The following is a 21,819-nucleotide window of genomic DNA, read 5'->3' as shown; positions in this document are numbered from 1 at the left end:
GGAGGGAGGACTGAGTCTGTAAAGGAGGGAGGACTGAGTCTGTAAAGGAGGGGGGACTGAGTCTGTAAAGGAGGGGGGACTGAGTCTGTAAAGGAGAGAGGACTGAGTCTGTAAAGGAGGGAGGACTGAGTCTCTAAAGGAGGGAGGACTGAGTCTCTAAAGGAGGGGGGACTGAGTGTGTAAGGGAGAGGGACTGAGTCTCTAAAGGAGGGAGGACTGAGTCTGTAAAGGAGGGAGGACTGAGTCTGTAAAGGAGGGAGGACTGAGTCTCTAAAGGAGGGAGGACTGAGTCTCTAAAGGAGGGGGGACTGAGTGTGTGAGGGAGAGGTACTGAGAGATTGAGCTAGTAAGTGACTGGCTGAATGAGTGAGTGAGCAAGTAACCGAGTGAGAAAGTGAATGGCTGAAGGGAGAGAGGGACCGAATGCATGGGTGAGGGAGTGAAAGTGTGACTGACTAGACTGACTGACTAACTGACAGACTGACTCACTGACTGGGTATCTGAATGAATGAATGAATGAATGAATGAATGAATGGCTGACTGACTCACTGGCTGACTGGGTGACTGACTGACTGAGTGGGTGACTGAATGCCTGACTCACTGACTGGGTGACTGGCTGGGTTACTGAATGAGAGACTGGCTGAATGAGTGAATGAATGAATTAATGGCTGGTTGGTTGACTGAGTAGCTCAATGGCTGACTGGGTGACTGACTCACTGGGTGACTGGATGGATGGATGGATGGATGGATGGATGGATGGATGACAGTAACTCACTGGCTGGCTGGGTGACTCACTGACTGACTGACTGGCTGGCTGGCTGGCTGGCTGGCTGAATGAGTGAGGCAGCTGTTGATCTGAATCGGGAGGCCCAAGGCCCAGTCTTCTCTGCTGGTTATTAGGGACCTTCTGCCCTGCCTCACCATCACCCAGTGGAAATGCAGCATGAGCTGCCCACGTGGGACCCTGCATTGTGTCAGGTGTGCAGGTCATCAAGGAGTGCACAGAGCGGGGGAAGTGGGTTTTATCTTTAGAAAGGTCCTCAAGGTTGGTGATAGAAGTGGACTGATGAGTCCCAGCAGGTCCCCACATGGAAGGACTTGAGGTCTGAGGCACCTGATGCCTCAGAGCCTTCTCATCAGAGCCTTGAAATTCACCACACACCTCCCCACGGCCTGTACGGCCTCTCATCCATTCATCATTCTCTGTCTGTCTCTGTCTCTCTGTCTCTGTCTCTCTCTCTCCTCTGTGTGTGTGTTTCTGTGGACAGTAGTTGCTGTATAGCCCAGGTTGGCCTCCATCCCCTGACCCTCCTGCTTCTGCCTTCTCCTGTGGAGATTCCGGATGTGCCGCCATCACTCTGGGTTGGATCTTGGCTCTCCTTTGCAACCTTCGCCCAGCAGCTCATGTGTTGGGCGGTGAACAGTCTCTGGAGTCTGAGGAGCATTCATGTTCTGGACCTGAGCAGTGTCTCATGGGACAACGGACCCCTAGCTGTTGTTGCCAGGAGGGGGATCTTCCAGGAAGCCCCGCTGCTGTCAGAGCCTGAACTCGGAGCCGCGTGCTCATGCGCTTGGCGTTTGGTGTTCCAGGACCCCCGGTGATCTCTGCCGTCTTCCTTCTTTCCTTGCAGTTTCGGCCCCGAGTCTCCGTCTCCCGACAGCAGTGCGGCGTCTGAGGGAAGGCAGCCTCCAGGAAGTCACTTGTCCTCATACACCGAGTCCACATCAGTGGAACAGCATGACAGCTCCAGGGACCGGCGCAGCTCCAGCGTGGACCGCTCCAGTTCCGAGCTGGAGTCCACAGATGGCCCAGAGGGGCCACCTCCATCAGACGCATGTCCTGCAGAGGGGGAGGATGATTTCTCCTTCATCCATGTAAGCCTGCAGCCAGTGGAGGTGGCTGGGCCGGAAACAGGCATTTACTAAAAGGAAGCTTCGGCCTGGGTGGGATCGGCACCTCTCCCCCTCCCCCCCACCCCTCCCCCCCGGGACAGGCTCTGTAGGCCAGGAGCCCCTGCAGTGAGCACAGGACAGAGCCTTTGATGTGGACCCTCCTGTAGCATAGGACACCCCTTACTAGCTATGCACCTTGGGGCAAATGCCTTCATCTCTCCGATGCTCAGCTTTCTTACTAGTAACCCGCACATCCAGCTCCATGGCCTCAGAGGTGATCGCGCGTGTCCAAGGTACAGCATGCTGTGAGCGCTCCTCACAGGTCTGCCTGTGGTTTGCCACTAGGCTGGCTGAGCACAGCCCAGGCCCTGCCTAGAGCAAACACAGAACAGCCTTTCCAGGTTCTTACTCAGCAGGCATGAAGGACTCTCTGTGGCAGCCATTCAAGGCATGGACCCTCCTCTTGGGCCTGCGCTGAGCTTGCCTAGGTCCCACGGCACAGTCATCCCTCAGGGGCCCGGGATGCACGGTGTTCTGCTCTGGTCTTTTCAGGAACAGGACTGAACCCGACCCTGCTCCAGAAACCATAAGTTCCTGGAGGATGCAGGATGGGATCATCCCTGTAGCCTACAAGAAGGATGGAAGATAGGGACTGTCACCAGAGTATACAAGGAAAATGGAGGATAAGGGATCATTGATAGAGCCTCCAAGGGACCTTCACTCCTGATAGTCAAGCCCCTGCCCTTACTCTTGGGTAACTAATACTCCCAATGCCCTTGAGGGGCCCCTAATGGGCCTCCAAGGAGACTCACAGTCTACACACAGCAAGGTCTTTCCTGTGTAACCTCTAGACAAGAGTGTAGACAGAAAGAGCCAAGATCAGCTTTCGAGGACCTGCGACATATTAGCAGGCATGGCACCCATGTTTCTGGGTATTGTAAGGATTTTAGTAGGTAATCCGTTATTCTCTCTCAGCAACCATGCACTGAGCTCTCACTGCTGCTGGGCCTTGCTGCAGCTCATGTGTGCGCATGGTATGGGTCACATGACACAGAGGTCTCCCTGGACATTCCTTTTAGAACTCTGAGCACTTCCTGTTGTGCTCTTATAAGCAGCAGTGGAAGCAACAGCCCTGGGTTCCCCATAGCTGGCTCCATCCTAGGTCCAGACTGATACCCAGGGTGGGGGTGGGGTGATATCCCCTGCCTGTCTTTTGGATTAGCAGGTTGACATGGCTGCCAAGTCTGCCCATATGCTGATGGCCCTAAGTATGGGGTAAACTGAGGCATATGTGGGATGCCACAATGACTTGGGTGTCCAGTGGGGACCATTTGGAGATGTCCCAGGGTGGCGCTGTGGACATGGAAGGTACTCCTTTAGTGGTGCTCTGTATGTGATCCCTCCCCTCCCACTTGCACCGTGGATTATCATGGGGGGGGCACAGTGAATACCTCAGGGACTCCATGAATATGGTTGTTATAAAGAATGAGAGAATGCGCTCGGCTACTCATCAGACAGGCAGAAAACATATTGAGCCCCCGTCTATGTGTGTGCCTGCATCTGTGTGACATCACAGGCTGTGTCCCGTTTGCCCACTTGCATTCTAGGGCACTGCCTGCATGGCTTCCATGGGGAAGCTGAGGCTCACAGCATCGAGGGTGCCGTTAGAGCTTGACACGTGGACCCCGTGGGCCCCCAAGAACACCCCATATGAACCAGGCTACACACCTGGTACCCTCCACTTACAGTTTCTTTCCTTCCTGCCTCCTCCTCGCTACCCCCAAAGCAAACCTCAGTCCTCGACTCCAGTGCCCTCAAGACCCGGGTGCAGCTGAGTAAGCGAAGCCGTCGCCGGGCGCCCATCTCCCACACGCTCCGGCGCAGCCAGTTCAGCGAGTCTGAGAGCCGGTCTCCTTTGGAGGAGGAATCACACAGCACGTGGATGTTCAAGGACTCCACAGGTATGCTGGTGCATCATGAGTCTGACCTGCATTCTGCACTGAGCAGGAAGGCTATATGATAAACCCTGGGAAGAAGAGCCCAGCCTTAGAGGGTTTGGGACACAGTCACCCAGGAAGCTGTAACTTTGCGTCCTGTAGAACTTGGTGTAAGCTGGGTCTTGAATGTGTTCTGAATCCATGTGTTGGTGGGCAGTGCCCATTTGTCATCCCAGGAGTTTGGGACAGAAGCGAGTTCTTCATGATGCAAAGCCAGCCTGGCCTACAGAGTGAGTTCCAGGCCAACTGTGACTATATAATGTGACTTTCCTTTTCTTTTTTTAAAGATCTATGTATTTATTTTATGTATATGAGTACACTGTACCTGTCTTCAGACACACCAGAAGAGGGCATCAGACCCTATTACAGATGGTTATGAGCCACCCTGTGGTTGCTGGGAATTGAACTCAGGACCTCTGGAAGAGTAGCCAGTGCTCCTAACAACTGAGCCATCTCTCCAACCCATGACTCTCTTATTTCTTAAAAACAAAGCAAAACAACCCCAAAGAGCCGGGTATGATGTCACACACTTTGAACCCCAGAGCTTAAGAGGTAGAGGCTGGCTGATCTCTGAGTTTGGGACCAGCCTGGTCTACAGGGTAGACATTAGCATGGTGCAGCCTCTGGTCAGATGCCTAAACAAGTCCTTGGGCTTGGGTCCTTGCTTCTCATTGTTCATCCATGCTAGCAAAGTGAAGTGTGTGGGGAGGAGAAGGGGGCTGGGAGGATGTGTAAAGTGCTTGTTTCACAAGTACCGGGACCTGAGTTCAAATCCCCAACACCCACGTACACCTGTAGCCTCAGCCTAGAGTGAGCTGAGACAAACTGATTCCTGAGGGTTGCTGGCTAGCTCTTCTAGCCAAACTGGTAATCTCCAGGTCCAGTGAGAGACTGCCTCATAAAATAAAGCAAGGGGAGATTGATGTAGATGCCCAGCATCATGGCCTGTGTATACACACGGGTACACACACATGAACACATACACACAGACTCAATACATAAGTGTGTGTTGGGCCAGAACCATGCCAACCCACCTTGGAGCAAATGCAGTGACGGTGCACCCATATTTCCCTCCCAGGGACCCGGTATCAGAACCTGTGGCTTTCATAGCCCTGAACATATGCCCGGAGATATGAAAGGCTGGAGCCAACCTTTCTGAACATGCCCAGTGTCCAGTTTGGCCTGAGGCTCCAGAGGATGCGCTGTGCTCCACCAATGACCAGTTCTTAGAAACTCCTTACCTAGCAACCCATCAGCAAGAAGCCCCTGACCCAGCCCCCTGACTAGGGGGGATGCTTTGAAGAGACTCTGGAGCGCTCCACATCGCCCCCTGTTGGTGGGACGTTCTGCCCCACCTGTTCTACCTCTGTCAAGGATGACCTATTATTCTTCCAAAGGTGGCAGGAGCCAGAGGGTCAGCCGATGCCCTGCCCCAGAGGGCATCTGCCTGTGGCCACTGATTTCCAGCGGGTGGCAGAGTTTGACGAAGAGAGTGAGCAGGAAGAAGTCCCCAGGGCTCATGCCCAATTGCTTAGGCCCAAAGTGAGCTAGGAGTGTCTATGTCTATGTGCAGGGGTGTGGGAGGGGCTGCCAGTGACTTCGAGTGCTTCTCTTAATAGAAGAGAAGTCGCCCAGGAGGGATGAATCGGATGAAGAGCCGCCCAGGATGGAGAGGACCCCTGGCGGCCACCCGCAGAGGATGCCCGTGTTCCCAGGCATGGACCCAGCTGTACTGAAGGTACCAGGCTTCCCAAGAGCAAGTGGCATGCATCTGCTCCTTCCTGCCCACCCGCCCTTCTGTCTGTCCACTCCAAGCAGTGCCTTTTCTTCCTCTTGCTCCATCCACCCATCCATTATTCGGCCTCCTTCCCTTCCCGTCTATCGGTCATATTCAGCCAGCCTCCCACTTCTTCTGATTGCTCATCTGTTTAACATCCTCTGCCTCCATCTGCCACCTGAATGCTCGAATGGCAGGCATGTGACATTATGTCTAGCTTCTCCCAGGGGACTCCTGCTCACACTGTCTTAAGTTCCCAGTCACCCCTGCCATGTGCCTGTGGACTCTAGTGTCGCTCTGCGTTGTTGTTCAGATTCCCCGAGTGAGTTTGCTGGGGCCTCCACTCTGAGGAGACTGTCGGGCTCTCACCCCTCACTTCTGGCTTGGACAACCTCATGAGGCATTGCTGTGGGAACACGGCTAGATGGGGTTTGTCCCCGGACAGGAGACAGTGACACTCGGCCACCTTCTCTCCCCAGGCTCAGCTGCCCAAGAGGCCGGAAGTAGACAGTCCTGGAGAGTCTCTCAGCTGGACACCCCAGCCCAAGAGCCCTAAGTCGCCCTTCCAGCCCGGGATGCTGGGCAGTCGGGTGCTTCCTTCCAGCACAGAGAAAGAGGAGAGGTAAGGATGGGGATGAGGACACTTCCTGCCCATGGTTAGGATGCTGCAGTGTGGTATGTGCTGTGTGGTGAGTGCTGCGTGGTGTATGCTGGGTGCTGCGTGGTGTGTGCTGTGTGGTACATGCTGCGTGGTGTGTGGTATGTGCTGTGTGCTGCATGGTTCGTGGTGTATGCTGGGTGCTATGTGGTGCGTGCTGTGTGCTGCATGGTTCGTGCTGCGTGGTGCATGCTGGGTGCTGCGTGGTGTGTGCTGCGTGGTGCATGCTGGGTGCTGCGTGGTGTGTGCTGTGTGGTGCATGCCAGGGTTTTTAGATAGCAATTGGTGTTTTCCCTTCAGGTGTATTCTGCAGTCTGACCGGGGGGATGACAGGAACCAGAAGCCTCTCTCCTCCCCCCTCTCCCTCCTGACCCAGAATTCTAGGCTGTGTTTCCAAGAACCCCTGCCCGGCACAGCCCTCTGCACACAGATGGAAACTGAGGCAGTGTGCCACTTCTTATGTTTGGGAAGCACTTTGACTTAGGAGAGTCAGGAGGCCTCACTGGTTGGCTGACCTTCAGGGAGGAGGCAGCTGCCCCATCCCGACCAGGCTGATTCTATGCAGCCTGGCCTCAGCTCTCAGGCCAGAGCCGACAGTGGTCATGCTGTGAGGTGTGAGCAGACCTGGGAAGATCACATGACTGTTCTGTGGTTCACTTTCCTCGTTTGTAAAATCGGCTTGGTGACTCCGTGACCTTGATCAGCTCACACCAGCTCTGTGGTTTCAGGTCAGAGGAATGCTCACCCCAGTGGTTAAAGGAACTTAAGTCCAAGAAGAGGCAGAGCCTGTATGAGAATCAAGCTTGACCAGGTAAGACAGGCCATGCTGAGGCACAGAGGACCTGGGGGGCTCTGGAGGGGAGGAGGTTTCCCAAATGGACCAGAGGTGAAAGAATCCGGCAAAGGGTATAGGGTAGCCAGGGCTCTGAGCCCATGATCCTGACCTTCCTGCCGCCTTCAAGACCTTTGGAAAGTGGGGACATCAAAGGCCAGCTTAGCCAGGGAAGTTTCAAAGTTTTGCATAGGGAAATCTTAATGTACAGACCATGCAATTAAAATTCAATTCGAGACTGTATAGTTGGACTCTCGGCATCCACCTGAGATCCAGACAGAGTTCACTGACACCGAGATCTGAGGACCCTAATGTGCTGGGTGTGAAATGGCCTAGGGTCTGCATGGAGCCCTCCTATATCCTCCCGTGTACTTGAAAGCACCTCTCTTCTCTAAACTGCATTTATTCGTTGTATAAGTATGTGGTGTGTAAGGGCACATGTCCACAATGCAGAAACAGAGGGCAATTCTGTAGTGAATTCTCTCCTCCCACTGGCGAGTGGCTCCCAGGGATTGAACTCAGGTCTCTAGGCTTGCACAGCAAGCCCACTGAGCCCTCCTGGCAGCCCTTTAAGTCACCTGGATGGCTTCTGACCTCCAGGACAGCATACCTGCTTTCTTGTCAATTCTGCTGTTAGCTGGGCGATGTTGACACATCTACACATGCTCAGTAGAGGCACATCCAGTGGGGGGAGCTCATCACAGTGGGCTTGGCTGAAGGTGTGTGTTGGGGGTGGCACAGATGGGTAGGTAGGGCTGAGTTTATGTAGGAGTCTCATGCTCAGATTGGTGTGAGCTCTGCTCTCTTCATGGGTCAGCGATGCCCCTGTGGCTATGGAGTCCTCAGGCTGCCTGAGAAGATAAAAGAGATTGATTGAACCTGGGTTTAGGAGTGTGGGGCATATGCTGTAATAGCTAACCTGGGTGTGGTCAGGAGAGAGCCACTTCCTGAACCCCAAAAAGCAGGGCCTAGCCTGAGTGGATAGGCTGTTTGCTGTGGGCCCCGCTTTGTTTGGTCTGTCCTGGGCTTTATTTTTGGGCCCTGGGGCTTGGAACCTCATGCTAGACCAGTGCCCTGCAGATGCCTCATGGGACTCCTTCACCTGGCTCTGTCCATCACACTCTAGATAATTCCCAGCAGACCGTGCGTCTGACTGCACGGATGTTACAGATGTGTACACAGTCACATAATTATGTATGTGGGTGGACACCTGATGGATAGATTCCCAGGCTGGTCCGCTTCAGGGTGGTAGTGGAGGGGTCAGGGCCTTGTGTTTATTCTGTATTGTCGGACGGGGCTGGAATGGAGTTCAGCATGTGGGCACAGGACATAGTGTTCCGGTTCCCACATGCCCTGCGCTTGTGTGCACCCCAGACATCTCTTGCTTTATGGCGCATGTCCAGAGCCCTCTGGGGGTGTTTTGAAATCTGTGCTAACAGTCTCACCAGCAAACCACTGAAGGGAAATTGAGGCTCTGAGGTGATGCTCATTGCTCCTGGTCAGAATGCTTGCCTCTCTGCTCAGCTTGCCCCAGTCAGTCCCCATCTTCCCCCGGGAACCCTTCCTGGGGAGAGGTGGGACTTGCACCGCCAGGGCACGACCTGAACCCCAGCCGAGGATGGAAGGCCTGACTGACGGTGAGAACCGTGCCACAGGCTCTGCTAACCAAAGTCTGTTGTTTCTCTGCAGACAGGATATCACTATACCCATGAACTCAAGCCTTAACCACCAGAGGTCTGAACCTGAGGCCAAGCCACCCGCTTCTCCCTGACCACCACGCTCACGTGCCTGGGCCTTTCCACCCTGAAGACACTGTGCTGAGCCACATCAGGGTCCCCAGGGGAAGACTCTGCCTGGGACTCGCTCCAGTCCACAGAAAGATCTTTCAGCTCTCAAAGAAGTGTCCTGGTCTTTGGTGTGACAGTTGGCCTTCCTGCTCTCTGTGTACACCTCACCAGGCTCCCTAGGCTGGGAAATCAGCTCCTGGGCTCCTCCCCTGGAAGCCCTTCGGGAAGGACTTTGACAAGCGAGCTTGAATGGCTCTTGGGTTTGCCACCATCCAAGGTCACCATCCAAGCATTACACTGGTGTCTCCCTGGTTGGGTTTGATTTTTTTTTCCTTTTTTGACAAACTCTTCTTTCCCCACTAGAAACCTACATTCTGATTTATAAGCACAGCCCTGCCCCATCCTGTCCGTATCCTTCTCCTTCCTGTGAGGCCCCATGCACAGTTGGCCTGGGTCTCTCCACTTTCGTGTTTGCTTCAGAGGGGGACAGAGCAATAAATGCAGCCAATTTTCCCTGAACAAGTGCTTACGTCCCAGCAGGGACAGCAGGAAGAGGCAGGCAGTGTCCAGTTGCCTCGGGTTACCTGATCGCTGTCCAAGCCTATGAAAGCTTGTAACGTTCGCCCTCGTCCACCTCTGGGTTGCTCTGATCTCCGTGGGGTGGGTGGCCTTTTCGCCCAGTCTCAAGCATTACAGACCTTGGTTGGAGTTGTCCGTGCCCTGGCCACTCACATACTGGACCTACTCTTTCTCAATACCCACGTCCTGCTGGAGAGAAGACACAACTGAGTCACTCGGAACAGACACAGCCCCGACCCCACCTTCCATGACCCACTTGGCCGAGTGATCATCAAGGTCCACGTGGATGTTGCTCTAACTGAAAGGCCCCTGTAGTGGGAGCCCCAGGCCAGATGCTGGGCCATGAACGAGGTCTACGGTGTCCTCCATAGTGCCACCTGCATGCTCGCTCCAGGGAGCCTCGAGAGCTTCTGTATTCCTGATGCCTACTCTGTCTTGTTTCCTTTTCTTAAGCCTTCAAGGTGACATCAGAAGGCACCCCTCCTCCCCCAGCCACCAGCTGTCACCCTGGACACACCAGGCCCGCGGCCCGCAGCAGGGACACACCAGGCCCGCGGCCCGCAGCCTACAGCAGGCAGGCAGCTTCCAGAGACCTTTTTCCAGCCTTGCCTTGGTGGCATGCTTGGCAGTTCCAAGGTGGTCTATGGCTGTGGAGGACCCTGGGTCAGGTGTTCTGATGGATGCCTGCCTGGCACTGGTGCCCACGGCTGCCCTGATATCCTCAGAGGCAGAAGTCTCTCTGTACATTCGTTTCTTGCAAATGGTGTCAAGACCTGCCTCCCCTGTCCATGGCTGCCCCTCTGTCTCTTGCCCCTGCTCCTCCTCATCAGCCCTCTCTGCTTAGTTTCCCTTTGGAAGGGTGTGGTGGGAATGAATAGCTGTGCTTGGTGTCTTGGGTTAGGACAGTCACCTGTGTCTGCGGACTGAGGTGCTCAGCAGCAAGGAGACGGCAGTCCCCACCCTGTGCTCTGGCTACAGACAGGAGCCATTGTCTGTTTACCCTGTACCCCACTCTTCCTTCACTGAGTTAGTGGTGAGTGGGCATGCAGCTCTGAAATCAGAGGGTTCAGTCTCCCTGCAGCTGCCCCCATGGTTCCTGTTTCCTGTTCTGTTTTGTTTTTAAGATCTATTTTGTATTCTGCAGCAATTCAATTTTGACCCAGTAGCTCCCCAGGGATGTTTTTCAAACACATGAGCAGAGCTGAGAGTAGGGTTGAGAGGACGGAGTATGTATCTAATCACGCAGATGTGGGGGTGCACTTCAGTGTGATTCTAGCACCTGGCAGATAGGAGGAGGGGGCAACTTGGAAGTCTGAGGACATCCTTGGCTATATAAGAAAGCTGCAGGCCAGCCTGGGCTATAAAACACACTCAGAAGAACAAAGCAATGTTCTGCTCTTGATTTGAGTCTAACTTGTCTTGACTCCTTTCTTCTGGGGAGTAGGAAGCCTAGTGTAAATAAAGTCCAAGACAGCAGGAAGTGTTCCTAAGTATCGGAAGGCACTGTAGAATCAAAATGAGCTTGCCTTGTCTCATTACCTAATCCCTCACACCTGATGAGGAATCAACTTGACTCCTTGTGAAGACCCGAATGTGGACCTCAGCTTTGGCCAGGGCAAGCTTCTCCATCTTCCCACCCCAGAACCCACGATCGTAGCGTCTCACGGGGTCAAGAGTGACCTGTTGCAAGTTGGCTGTGTCCCCCTATTTAGAGTCGATGCAGCCCAGCGAGCAGAGGCCCTTTGGATCCTTAGCCAAGATGAGCAAGTGGCTTGTTTAGTCCTCTTTTAAAACCAGGTGAGGTTCTGGGGCCAAGTAGTGTGCTGGATGCCTCCCCAGGACCGCCCCCCCCCCCTTAAAGCAACCTAAAATGCCTTAATTGCGTGTGTACTTCGGGCACCTGCATCCCTCTTCCCCATCCCTCCCTCCTGGTGACTCTGGCTGTTTGCAGAGTCTCACATAGGCTCCATCACCACCTCTTTGCCCATCAGCATTTTGACATCTGGCCTTTGGGTCCATCCCTCCCATCCACTAGATAGGCATTCTTCTGCCTAGTCCCTGGCAGAGGCCTTAGCCCCGTGAAATGGTGTGGCATGGTGCTGTCGGGTGTGCTTCAGCTCCAGCAGAGAAACTAGGTAGCCCTGGGGAGTAGGGGCCTAGTGTAAAATGTATCTCACATGTATCTCACGCCCCTGGGTTGGATGCAGGGACAGATGGGATCAGAGGGGTTTGTAGGGTAGGGGAGCCAGCACAGGGTTCTGTCTAGATGCCCATTTTCCTTTTACAAGACAGCCACCTCCAGGAAGCCACTGCTAAAGCAAAGAGCTGGAAATAGACCCAAGTCCTCAACTTAGCTGCTGGGCAGGGATTGGAAAAATACTCATGTGATTTCCAAAGGAAACTCAGCTGGTCCCGGTGTGTGTGGGGTGGGGGCAGTGTGGGGGTAATGGCTGCTCTGTCAGTTTTGGCTTTACAGCCATGTATCCTGGGGCCTGCAGATCACACCCTAGATCTAGGCTTGATTGAAAAGTGAAAAGCCACTCCCACCCCTTTTTTGATATTCAGCCCTGGCAAATCATTTGGGCAACAGAGATGCTGTGCCCTCCAAATGTGCCTTTGCCCCACCACCTGTCAACAGGGAGCGGATCTCCAAATCCCCAGGGGACTAGCAGGGCCCCCTCTGCATCTCTGAGCTTGCCTTGGCCTCAGGTCCCTCAGTGAGAGAGGACTTCTGTTGACGTTTTGGGAGGGTCACATTCCAGAAGCCTGAAGCCATGGCAGGAGGATGTGGCTTCCTCTGTCCCTGTCCCTATCCTGTGACCACCTCATTACACCCCAGAGTATCCCTTGTCTCTGTGGCTCCCACAGTGAAGGACACCTCATAGCCTGCATCCTTTACCCCCCCACACCCCGCCCCCAAGAGTCTCCTTCAGCTGTTTTTGTCACCTGTGCTGTGACAATCCCTGGCAGCATTGAGCCAGCTAAAAATCTGTTATCCTCTAGAGGACAATCTGCTTTTTAAATGTTGTCCCCTGTCGCCTTACAGAATCTGTTATATGGGGCTCACAGAGGTTGTATATTGATCTACAGAAGGTATTTGTACTGAACTGCTTCTTACTCTGTTCTGGGATAATCACAGTCCTCCTCAACATGCTTTGTATGCTGGGGTGGGAGAATGGAATTATATATGTGAATATAGGATATATTTTCCTAACTGTTCCCCTGGGTCCTACCTGAGATATGTGCATCGCAATGGGGAAGGACTCGCAAGGTGCGCATCCCGTCTGCAACATTCTGACAGCTGCCTTACCAGTCCACAAGCTGCAGGACTTCTGAATGATGGCAGATGGTGGGCACTGTAGCCAGTCCCAGGAAGAACCTAACTGCGTGACTGAGAATTCATCTATTAAAAAAACAAAAAACAAACCAAAACTATATTTTTACTGTCAAAACAAATGGGCTTCCGGGACTTCACAGTGACCGGATGTCCCCTGTTCTTTTATATTTTGTCACTGTAAGAGGTTTACTGGCACAGACAAGCGAGTCAGGAATCTGGCTGACTGCACTAAATGGGTGAACTCTGCATGTGCAAAGGGGGCACACCCAGACTCCAAAAGTAGTAAATAAAGCTTTCCTGTCAATGGTGACTCTGAGGCTGTGTGTCCACAAGAAAGCAATGGGGTCTCTTGGGTCCTTGGAGGGAGGAGCTGCTAGGGCTAGTGATGAATAAAGACCAGGGGTGCTAATCAACAGCCTATGCAATGATAGTCAATAACCTATCCAGGATGAGAGCACTAGCTTACTCAGGGAAATTAATCAACAGCTTACCCAGTGATGCCTAGTTGATGACCTACCTAGGGATGGCAAGTGCTAACCTATTCAGGGAAGTTAAACAAAAGCTTACTGAATGATGCTAGTTAATAACCTACCCAGGGATGGAATTGATTGACAACCCAGAGATGCAACAGCAGCTTACCCAAGTAAGTAGTAGCTTAGCTAGGGATGTTAATAACTGTTTCGGTTTTTTTTTTTTCTGTTGCTGTGATGAACCCCATACCCAAAAGGAGCTTAAGGGAAGAAAAGTCTGTCTAACACTTCCACCCACCGTCGCCTTCAATCGAGGGATGTCAAGGCAGGAACTGAAGCAGGAATCTGAAATCTGAAGCTGAATCCTTGGGAGTCGCTGCTTACTGGTTTGACTGGTTTGTTTACAGGCTCAGGTTTAGCTAGTTGGGACCACCTGCCCACAGTGAGCCGGGCCCTCTTACATCAATTTATACTCAAGACATCCTTATGGAGATGCCCATCCTGACCTGGACAACCCCTCAAAAGAGACTCGTTCTCAGATGGGAGTCTGTTGTCTCAGGCTGACAGTTAATTAAGGCTAATTAGAGCACTAGCCAGGGATTCCAATCAACAGCCTATCCAGGCATGTTAATTAATCAACAGCCTATCCAGGGATGTTAGTAGATAACAGACTCAGGAATGTTCAGGGTTCTCTAGGACAAGAATGGTGGAATGGGTGTATACTCAAAGGCCATTCATTAGGTTGGATTTCACAGTGTAACCCAGGCAACCTGACATTAGGTGTCTCCACACCAGAGATGTTGAGGATGGGTAATGCTCAGCCATGAAGCTTGGCCTTCTAAGTAGTCCTTGTCTGGAGCCAAAGGCCTGGAGGATTGCTGGAAAGCCACTGGTCTGCAGTCTGTGTCAGAAGGCTGAAGAAGTTGGGTTCTGATGAGGAACAGTGGCCTCTGTGGCTGAGAACAGCAAGCAGGCAAATGTAAAAGCTTGTTCCTTAGATGCCCTTGACTGGGCAGCCCATTTTAAAGGTGGGAGTCCTAGTTTCGTTTCTGTTGCTGTGATAAAACACTGACATGGAGCAGTTTGGAGAGAAAGGATATATTTGACTTATAATCCCAGGGTCAGTCTATCAGCGGGAACATCGGCACTTCAGCTGCCCACAGTCACAGTCAAGAGCAGAGAGAGATGAAGACAGCTTTGCTTGTTCATGCTCAGTTCAGTCTCTCAACCCTCAGCAGCTTAAGACACCCTGCCTAGGGAATGGTACCACCCACATTTAGTAGAAGTCTTAGGGTTGTATTGCTTTGAAGAGACACCGTGATCAAGGCAACTCTTATAAAGTAAAACATTTAACTGGGGCTGGATTACAGTTTCAGAGGTTCAGTCCATTACGATCATGGCAGTGTGCAGGCAGACATGGTGCTGGAGGAACTGAGAGGTCTACATCTTGATCCGCAGGCAGCCAGGAAGAGGCTCTCTTCCACACTGGGCAGAGACTGAACACAAGACCTCAACACTGATTTGCACAGTGACACACTTCCTCCAACAAGGCCACACCCACTCCAACAAGGCCACACCCACTCCAACAGGGCCACACCTCCTCCAACAAGGTCATACCTACTCCAACAGTGCCACACCCACTCCAACATTGCCACACCCACTCCAACAAGGCCACACCCACTCCAACATTGCCACACCTCCTCCAACAAGATCATACCTACTCCAACAGTGCCACACCCACTCCAACATTGCCACACCTCCTCCAACAAGATCATACCTACTCCAACAGTGCCACACCCACTCCAACATTGCCACACCCATTCCAACAGGGCCACACCTCCTCCAGCAAGGTCATACCTACTCCAACAGTGCCACACCCACTCCAACAAGGCCACACCTACTCCAACAGGCCACACCTCCTCCAGCAAGGTCATACCTACTCCAACATTGCCGCATTTCCTAATAGTGCCACTCCTTGGGGCAAGCATATTCAAACCACCACATCAACTAATTTAATTAAGACAGTTCCCACACATGTTCTCATGGGCAACCCAGAGTACATGATCCCTCAATTGAGAGCTGAGGTTTTGCCACCCTTAAATTTAAAGCTAATCTTTGCAATGGATTTCCTACTTCAGTTAACCTTATCTGGGGAATCCCTCACAGGTGTGCTCAGAGGCGGCTGCTGTGGGTGATTCTAGATCCTGTCAAGTTGACAATCAATTTTAACCCCCTTAGATGCTAATTGGTAGCCTACTCATTTTGGCTGTTTTAGTTAGGGTTACTATTGCTATGATAAAACACCAGGATCAAAATGAAATTGGGGCAAAAGTTGGGGGGGTTGGTCACTCATAGTTCCTTGTAACAGTTTATCATCAAAAGCAGTGAGGGCAGGAAACTGTGGGCAGGAGCCTATGCAGAGGCCATGGAGGGGTGCTGCTTACTGGCTTGCTCCCCATGGCTTGCTCATGAGGGTTCTTTAGGACAAGAATGGTGGAATAGATTTCTAGGACATTTCTATTGAGTTCTAGGACAGCCAGGGCTACACAGAGAAACTTTGTGTCCCTGATTGGGGATGGAGACAGGAGGACTGCTGGGAATGCTTGTGGGTCTAGCTCCAAGTTCAGTGAGGGACCCTGTCTCAAGGGAATACAGCAGAGCATAGTAAAGTGGGGCACCAGTCTCCTCTTCTGGTGTCTGTGTGCACACAGGTTCACTCAGCCACATACACAATACATACTCACACATCAAAACCCAAATCAATTTGTAGCTATGACCATGAGAACTCAGTGACTCGCCTCAGTTGTGGGATCTGTAAAATGGTACCCCAAGGATTCGAAGTCCGGTCGTAGTCTGACTTGAGGATTTAAGCCTACAGCAAACAGCTTTATGACCCCAAGTAACTGACTTGGCCTCTTTTGAACACACTCTTCATTGTCCTTAACATGGAAACCAAAGCTCCAAGCTCCTCCCCTAAAGATGAGGGGAGCAGATCAACATCACCCTCCCACAATAGGTCTACAAACGGTGGGTGTTACTCGTACATGCCACCCTCATGAGGAGCATGTCTTCACTGACCTGACAGCCTTTGGAAGTGGCTGCATGGGTTTACAGTGGACTTAGAAAGTACTTTTGTTGTGATCTGCCTCAGAGCTCAGGTTCCCTAGCATGTGGATTCAGGAGTCCCCTTGCTTTCAAGATCTGAAGACTGTCTGGGGATGCTGAGAACTCTAGTTGGAAGATGGTATCTAGAAGCCAAAGAATGGGAATTGGGGTCACTGGAGGGATTTGTGCCCCATGGCCCCTGTGTAGTCTGGCAGGCATCCTACAAAGCCAGCAAAGGCCATCAGCCCCCAGGAAGTCATCAGAGTTGCGCCGGAGGTGACTGGCCTTAGAGGCCTCTTCGGGTTTGCCATTAGGGTGAAATGGTCCGGACAGGATCGGGTGGACAGGGTGCTATCTCAGCAGCCTATACATAATGTGCTGGGCCAACAGAACATGCCCATAAATAGGCCAGCCTTGGAGGCACGCCAGTCTGGGGACAGCTGGTCCTGGAGGCAGGTTTGTACTGGACTGGATGAGGCAGGGGGGAAATGCACTCCGTTGAGGAAGGTGCATCCCTGGGTCTCTCTGGGTGTGCATGGCCCGTGCCAGGCTCACTTGAGGGTAGGAGGTGATCTCCAGGACCCAAGCCTGCCAACTAGGCTCAGCCACAGATGGAGCTGGTGAACTGTATTGTCTGAGGGTCTGAGCATGAGGCTGGGCCTCAACTGTTGGTGTGGGCTGGGGACTAAGGAGTGGGCAGCTCCGAGAAAGGGAAGGGACGTATCAGATATCCTGGGGCGTTCCCATGAGGTGGGCCAAACTCCGTGTCCTGCTGATGCTGGTTAGATACACACCAGAAGCTGCTAGGCATGTTGGGCCTCACACCAATGTGTCAGGACAAGTCATAAGAGAGGCGAGGGTTGGGGACAAGGTGTGTGCAGAACAGTGCATGTGTGTGCATGCCTATACACCCATGCTGGTGAGCAGAAGTCTGCAGAGCCTGAGTCCTATGTCTCTGCCCCCTGAGGCTGAGAGAGACTGCCCGGGGTCCACTATGCTTACTAGAACACAGTCAGCATCCGATAGTCAGCTTCACGGCCTGGGATGATTTCCAAGGACCTGGCCCGTTTCCCGGCCGCTTGGTCTATCTGTTCCTCCTGCCTTCTGGGATCTGCTGCTCACCCTGGCTGTGGTATCCAGTCCTGGGCACTGAGGCTGCAGAGAGCCCACAGAGATGTCTAGCCCTGTCCAGGGAGCATTTGTGTGGGGTGGGGGTGGGCGTGGGGGAGTGCTGTCCAGTTTAAGCCCTTTCTTCCCGGTGTTCTCGGTAAACTGATCTTGCATTCCTGGGCCTCTGGGATTCCCCAGTCCCACTGACTGGCCCAGATGCATGGCCCAAAGCAGGTGTCCAGGAGGTGTTTGTTGACTATCTTGATCTTCACTTGCTGTCTGGTTTTGGTCCCACCAGTCCCTGATCTTGCTGGCTGCAGCTAGTGACCTGGTTCTCCTCCAGTTTGAGGCAGAAGTGTCCCAGGAGAGATGGCAGAGCAGCACGGAGCACCTGAGCAGGCTGCAGCTGGCAAGAGCCATGGAGGCCTTGGGGGCAGCTACAAGGTACCTGGGTCTTGATGGGATCTAGAGCCCAGGGCCGAGGTCACACTGACACAGGGGAACTCCAGGGCACCAGGCTTCAGGGGTTGTGGCTTCAAGCTCCACCTTTCCTGTGTGACCTCGCTTGAGTTGCTTGGTGTGTCTGGGTGCTGACAGCTTCATTTTTAAAAATTGGAGGTGATACCTGCTGTCCCTGGGCCCCAGAATTGTCACACGACAAAGCAGGTGGCAAGAGCATGGCTGGCGGATGGGGGGAGTGTGACATGGCTCACTCTCTCCATTCCAAGCCACGCTGAGGCTTTGGAGGGAACACCTGGCCTGGATGGCAAAATTTCTGAGGAAATTTTCTGAGGCCTCTCCTGGTGATTTTCAGCTGGACCCTTGGCATTATTGCAATTGCTCACTGGGGCCACGAGGGTGCGGCGCAGACCCGTGTGGTTCACCTGGGTGGGGGTGTGGGGTGGGGGGAAAGCAGGCGGGGGCAACCGCAGAAGGATGTGAACTTTGGAGCCCTGCAGAGGCTGAGGTTCTCACCTCTGTTCATCCAGGTGACGGTGTATGAGTTAGAGAACTTCCAAGGCAAGCGGTGTGAGCTCTCGGCTGAGTGTCCCAACCTCACTGACAGCCTGCTGGAGAAGGTGGGCTCCATCCAGGTGGAGTCTGGACCGTGAGTACCTGGCCAGCGCCCACTGCCCCAGCCTCCTGCAATCTGAGGCCCAATCCAGTCCCAGATCTGCCCTGGGCCCTTGCCTTTTTTTTTTTTTTTCTTTTTGTTTTCGAGACAGAGTTTCTCTGTATAGTTCTGGAACTCACTCTGTAGACTAGGCTGGCCTCAAACTCAGAAATACACCTGCCTCTGCCTCTGCCTCACGAGTGCTGGGATTAAAGGCATGCGCCACCACTGCCTGGCAGCCCTTGCCTTTCTTTGCCTCAGTTTCCCCATACACAAAACGACAAGCTTTAGAGTCCTGTGGTGTATGACAGGAACAGGAAAGGCCAGCTGGCTCCCAGCTCAGAGGTGAAACATCAAGTTAACACCAGTTGTTCACAGTTATGCAAATAGGGGCTGAAGAGATGGCTCAGCAATTGAGAACACTTACTCTTGCAGAGGACCTGGGTTCAATTCCCAGCACCCATGTGCCTGAGATCCTTTAATCTCTGCAGGTACCAGGCACACATTTTGTGCACAGACATACATGCAAGCAAAACATCCACGTGGACAAAGGTTTTTATTTTTAAAAAAATATTTTTTTTTAAAAAAATATCATATAAATAGAAACAGGACCTACTGTTAAGTAACTGTAGGAATTATGACTCTGTAAAGCTTCACTTGAGTTATATCATGAATCCTTGTCCTGCGAGAGCCATATCCCTTTCTATCAGTGGCATAGTGGAGGGAACTGAGGCAAGAAAACCTAGGTGTTCGGACCCTGCCCTCCCCTCAAGCAGCAGGTCCCGCCCGAGCTGTGCATTGAGCTCTGGCCTCGGATAGCTCTGGGACTTTGTGTTCTCAGGCATGTCTGCCAGCTGTGTCTCCTCATCTGAGGACAAACAGTGCTGTGGATTTCAGAGTGTGCTGGAAACGAGGTGGGTGGTGCCTAGACAGGGAAGATACAGTTTTTTTTGTTGTTGTTGTTTTTGGTTTTGTTTTGTTTTGTTTTTTTTTTTTAAAGATTTATTATTTATTTATTACAAGTACACTGCAGCTGTCTTCAGATGCACCAGAAGAGGGCCTCAGATCTCATTACAAGTGGTTGTGAGCCACCATGTGGTTGCTGGGATATGAACTCATGACCTTCGGGAGAGCAATTGGTGCTCTTACCTGCTGAGCCATCTCACCAGCCCCGTTGTTTTTGTTTTTTAAGCTTTATTTATTTTTGTTTTACGTATGTGTTTTGCCTGCATGTATGCCTCTGCACTAAGTGCATGCAGTACCCATGGTGGCCAGAAGGACTCACTAGATCCCCTAGAACAGGAGTTCAGATGGTCATGATCTGCTATGTGTGTGCTGGGACTTGAACCCTGGTCCTTTGTAACAACAGCCAATGCTCTTAACCACTGAGCTAGCAGTCTAGTCCCTCACCCATGGATCTTTTGTGAGGGACTTTATGAAACCTCTTCCCAAACTTGGTGCACATGCATTCTCAACATGTCTTTGATGGACTCCTGGCTCAGGGCATCGGTACCAAATGAGTCCCCAGGGCCTCCCTAACAGCAGACACAGGGCAGGGCCTCCCTAACAAATAGCAGGTACAGGGGTCTGTACTGGGTTAGGGATAGGACAGGAAAGGTGTGAGGTTCCTGTTGTTTCCCCTGCATATGGGTCCCTGCTCAGCCACACCAGAGGTGACCCTGTTCCCCCCACTCTCAGGTGGCTGGCGTTCGAGCGCAGGGCCTTTCGTGGGGAGCAGTTTGTGCTGGAGAAGGGGGACTACCCTCGCTGGGATGCCTGGTCCAGCAGCCGACGTAGTGACATTCTCTTGTCCCTCCGGCCTTTGCACATTGTAAGTCAGGGCTATTGCTATCCAAGTGTGTGTGTGTGTGTGTGCACACGTGAGTGTGTGGGCACGTGTGTACTCATGGTTCAGTTTTGCCACTGTGATTCTGCTTGGATAGGCCTCAGATTTTGACTTCAACAATGGTATGGGTCAAGAAGAAGCTGGATCCTGAGTGGGTACGGGGAAGGACACCAGAGAATTTGTCCTCAACTAGTGGACATGACCCTTGATCCCTTTGTAGTAACCCAATTAACCTGAGAAGCCTCATAATCCAAACTCAGATCAATACTGTTCAAAGAAACACAGAACTCGAAAACTCAGAAAATCCACAGTCCCTCCTTCCAATGTCTGGACAGGGAAGGGATACCAGGAAGATGATGCCATAGTAAACCTAGAAGAGGCCATCTAGAGCCTAAGTCTTTGTGGTCCCCTCTGAGCCTCAGTTGCCCTTTCTGGTGGTGATGACTGGGGGAAAGAGATCTGTCTAGCCCGCTTCTTCTGTCTGGCTCAGCTCTGGGGTGTCCCTTGAGTCCCTCTCTCCTGCTGAGAGTTGGGCTGACTCTATTCTTGCTGTTCTGGGTGTGAGGCCCCACTCACCCTTGATCTTTGCCCTCAGGATGGCCCAGACCACAAACTGCACCTGTTTGAGAACCCAGCCTTCAGTGGGCGCAAGATGGAGATCGTAGATGATGATGTGCCCAGCCTGTGGGCCCATGGTTTCCAGGACCGTGTGGCCAGCATCCGAGTCATCAACGGGACGTAAGAGAATCCCAGCCCGCTCTGCTCTAGCTCCATCCTCTGGCAGCTGCTCCTTCAGCACCAGCTTTGCCACAGCTAGCTGCTAGCTCCACACACAAGTCAGCTTTCTGAACCCATTCTCACTCCAAGCCCGTGTGGTGGAGGGTGTAATAGCCCATCCATGATCCTAGCACCTGGGAGGCTAGGCAGGAGGATCGAGAGTTTGAAAGAGGCCTGGGCTCCAGAGTCAGGCCGTGCCTCAAAAGCCCAAGAGCTGCAGCAAGGGCATGCTGGTATATGGCCTTTAAGCAGAGCACTTGGGAGGCAGAGGCAAGCGGATTTTTGGGAGTCCAAGTTCAGCCTGGTCTGCAGAGTGAGTTTCAGGACAGCCAGGCTGCATGATAAACCCTGTGTCTCTCTTTCTTTCTCTCTCCCTCTCTGTGTCTGTCTCTCTCCCTCTGCTTCTCTTTTTCTCTCTCTCCTCCTTATCTCTTTGCCCCCTCTCTCTTCTCTCTCTAATCTCACTTTGCCTCTCTCCTTCTCCTGTCTTTCTTTATGAAATGAAAAATGAAAAAAGCAAACAAACAAGCAAAAAAA

At 52.6% G+C, this 21,819-nt stretch overlaps 2 protein-coding genes and 1 long non-coding RNA gene across 7 annotated transcripts in view; 2 read left to right on the top strand and 1 right to left on the bottom strand.

Annotated features, from left to right (window-relative positions):
* Kiaa1671 (KIAA1671 ortholog) overlaps window positions 1-13,170 on the top strand; it is a 137,675-nt gene extending 124,505 nt beyond the window's left edge. For all 4 annotated transcript variants that reach the window (XM_031337431.1, XM_031337432.1, XM_031337434.1 and 1 more), the window contains 6 exons: window positions 1,632-1,875; window positions 3,680-3,854; window positions 5,510-5,628; window positions 6,147-6,289; window positions 7,054-7,136; window positions 8,847-13,170. In XM_031337431.1, coding sequence (XP_031193291.1) covers window positions 1,632-1,875; window positions 3,680-3,854; window positions 5,510-5,628; window positions 6,147-6,289; window positions 7,054-7,132 — 760 coding nt within the window. In that variant the 3' untranslated portion in view covers window positions 7,133-7,136; window positions 8,847-13,170. The remainder of the gene's footprint in view (window positions 1-1,631; window positions 1,876-3,679; window positions 3,855-5,509; window positions 5,629-6,146; window positions 6,290-7,053; window positions 7,137-8,846) is intronic.
* Window positions 7,543-21,819, bottom strand: part of LOC116068192 — a 15,533-nt gene continuing 1,256 nt past the window's right edge. The window contains exons 1-4 of one of the 2 annotated variants that reach the window (XR_004109483.1): window positions 14,123-14,343; window positions 12,757-12,926; window positions 9,529-9,712; window positions 7,543-8,008 (exon numbers count right to left, since the gene is read on the bottom strand). This is a non-coding gene — a long non-coding RNA (uncharacterized LOC116068192). Of the gene's footprint in view, window positions 8,009-9,528; window positions 9,713-12,756; window positions 12,927-14,122; window positions 14,344-21,819 lie in introns of those variants that run through there. The other variant, XR_004109482.1, reaches the window with a different exon arrangement.
* Window positions 17,830-21,819, top strand: part of Crybb3 (crystallin beta B3) — a 5,270-nt gene continuing 1,280 nt past the window's right edge. The window contains exons 1-4 of the mRNA XM_031337435.1: window positions 17,830-17,989; window positions 18,535-18,653; window positions 20,358-20,490; window positions 21,101-21,243. Of these exons, the coding sequence (XP_031193295.1) occupies window positions 17,915-17,989; window positions 18,535-18,653; window positions 20,358-20,490; window positions 21,101-21,243 (470 nt within the window). The 5' untranslated portion in view covers window positions 17,830-17,914. The remainder of the gene's footprint in view (window positions 17,990-18,534; window positions 18,654-20,357; window positions 20,491-21,100; window positions 21,244-21,819) is intronic.

This window comes from Mastomys coucha, unplaced genomic scaffold (genome assembly GCF_008632895.1).
Source record: "Mastomys coucha isolate ucsf_1 unplaced genomic scaffold, UCSF_Mcou_1 pScaffold22, whole genome shotgun sequence".
Classification (NCBI taxonomy): Eukaryota; Metazoa; Chordata; class Mammalia; order Rodentia; family Muridae; genus Mastomys; species Mastomys coucha.
This window is presented reverse-complemented; position numbering and strand designations above follow the sequence as displayed.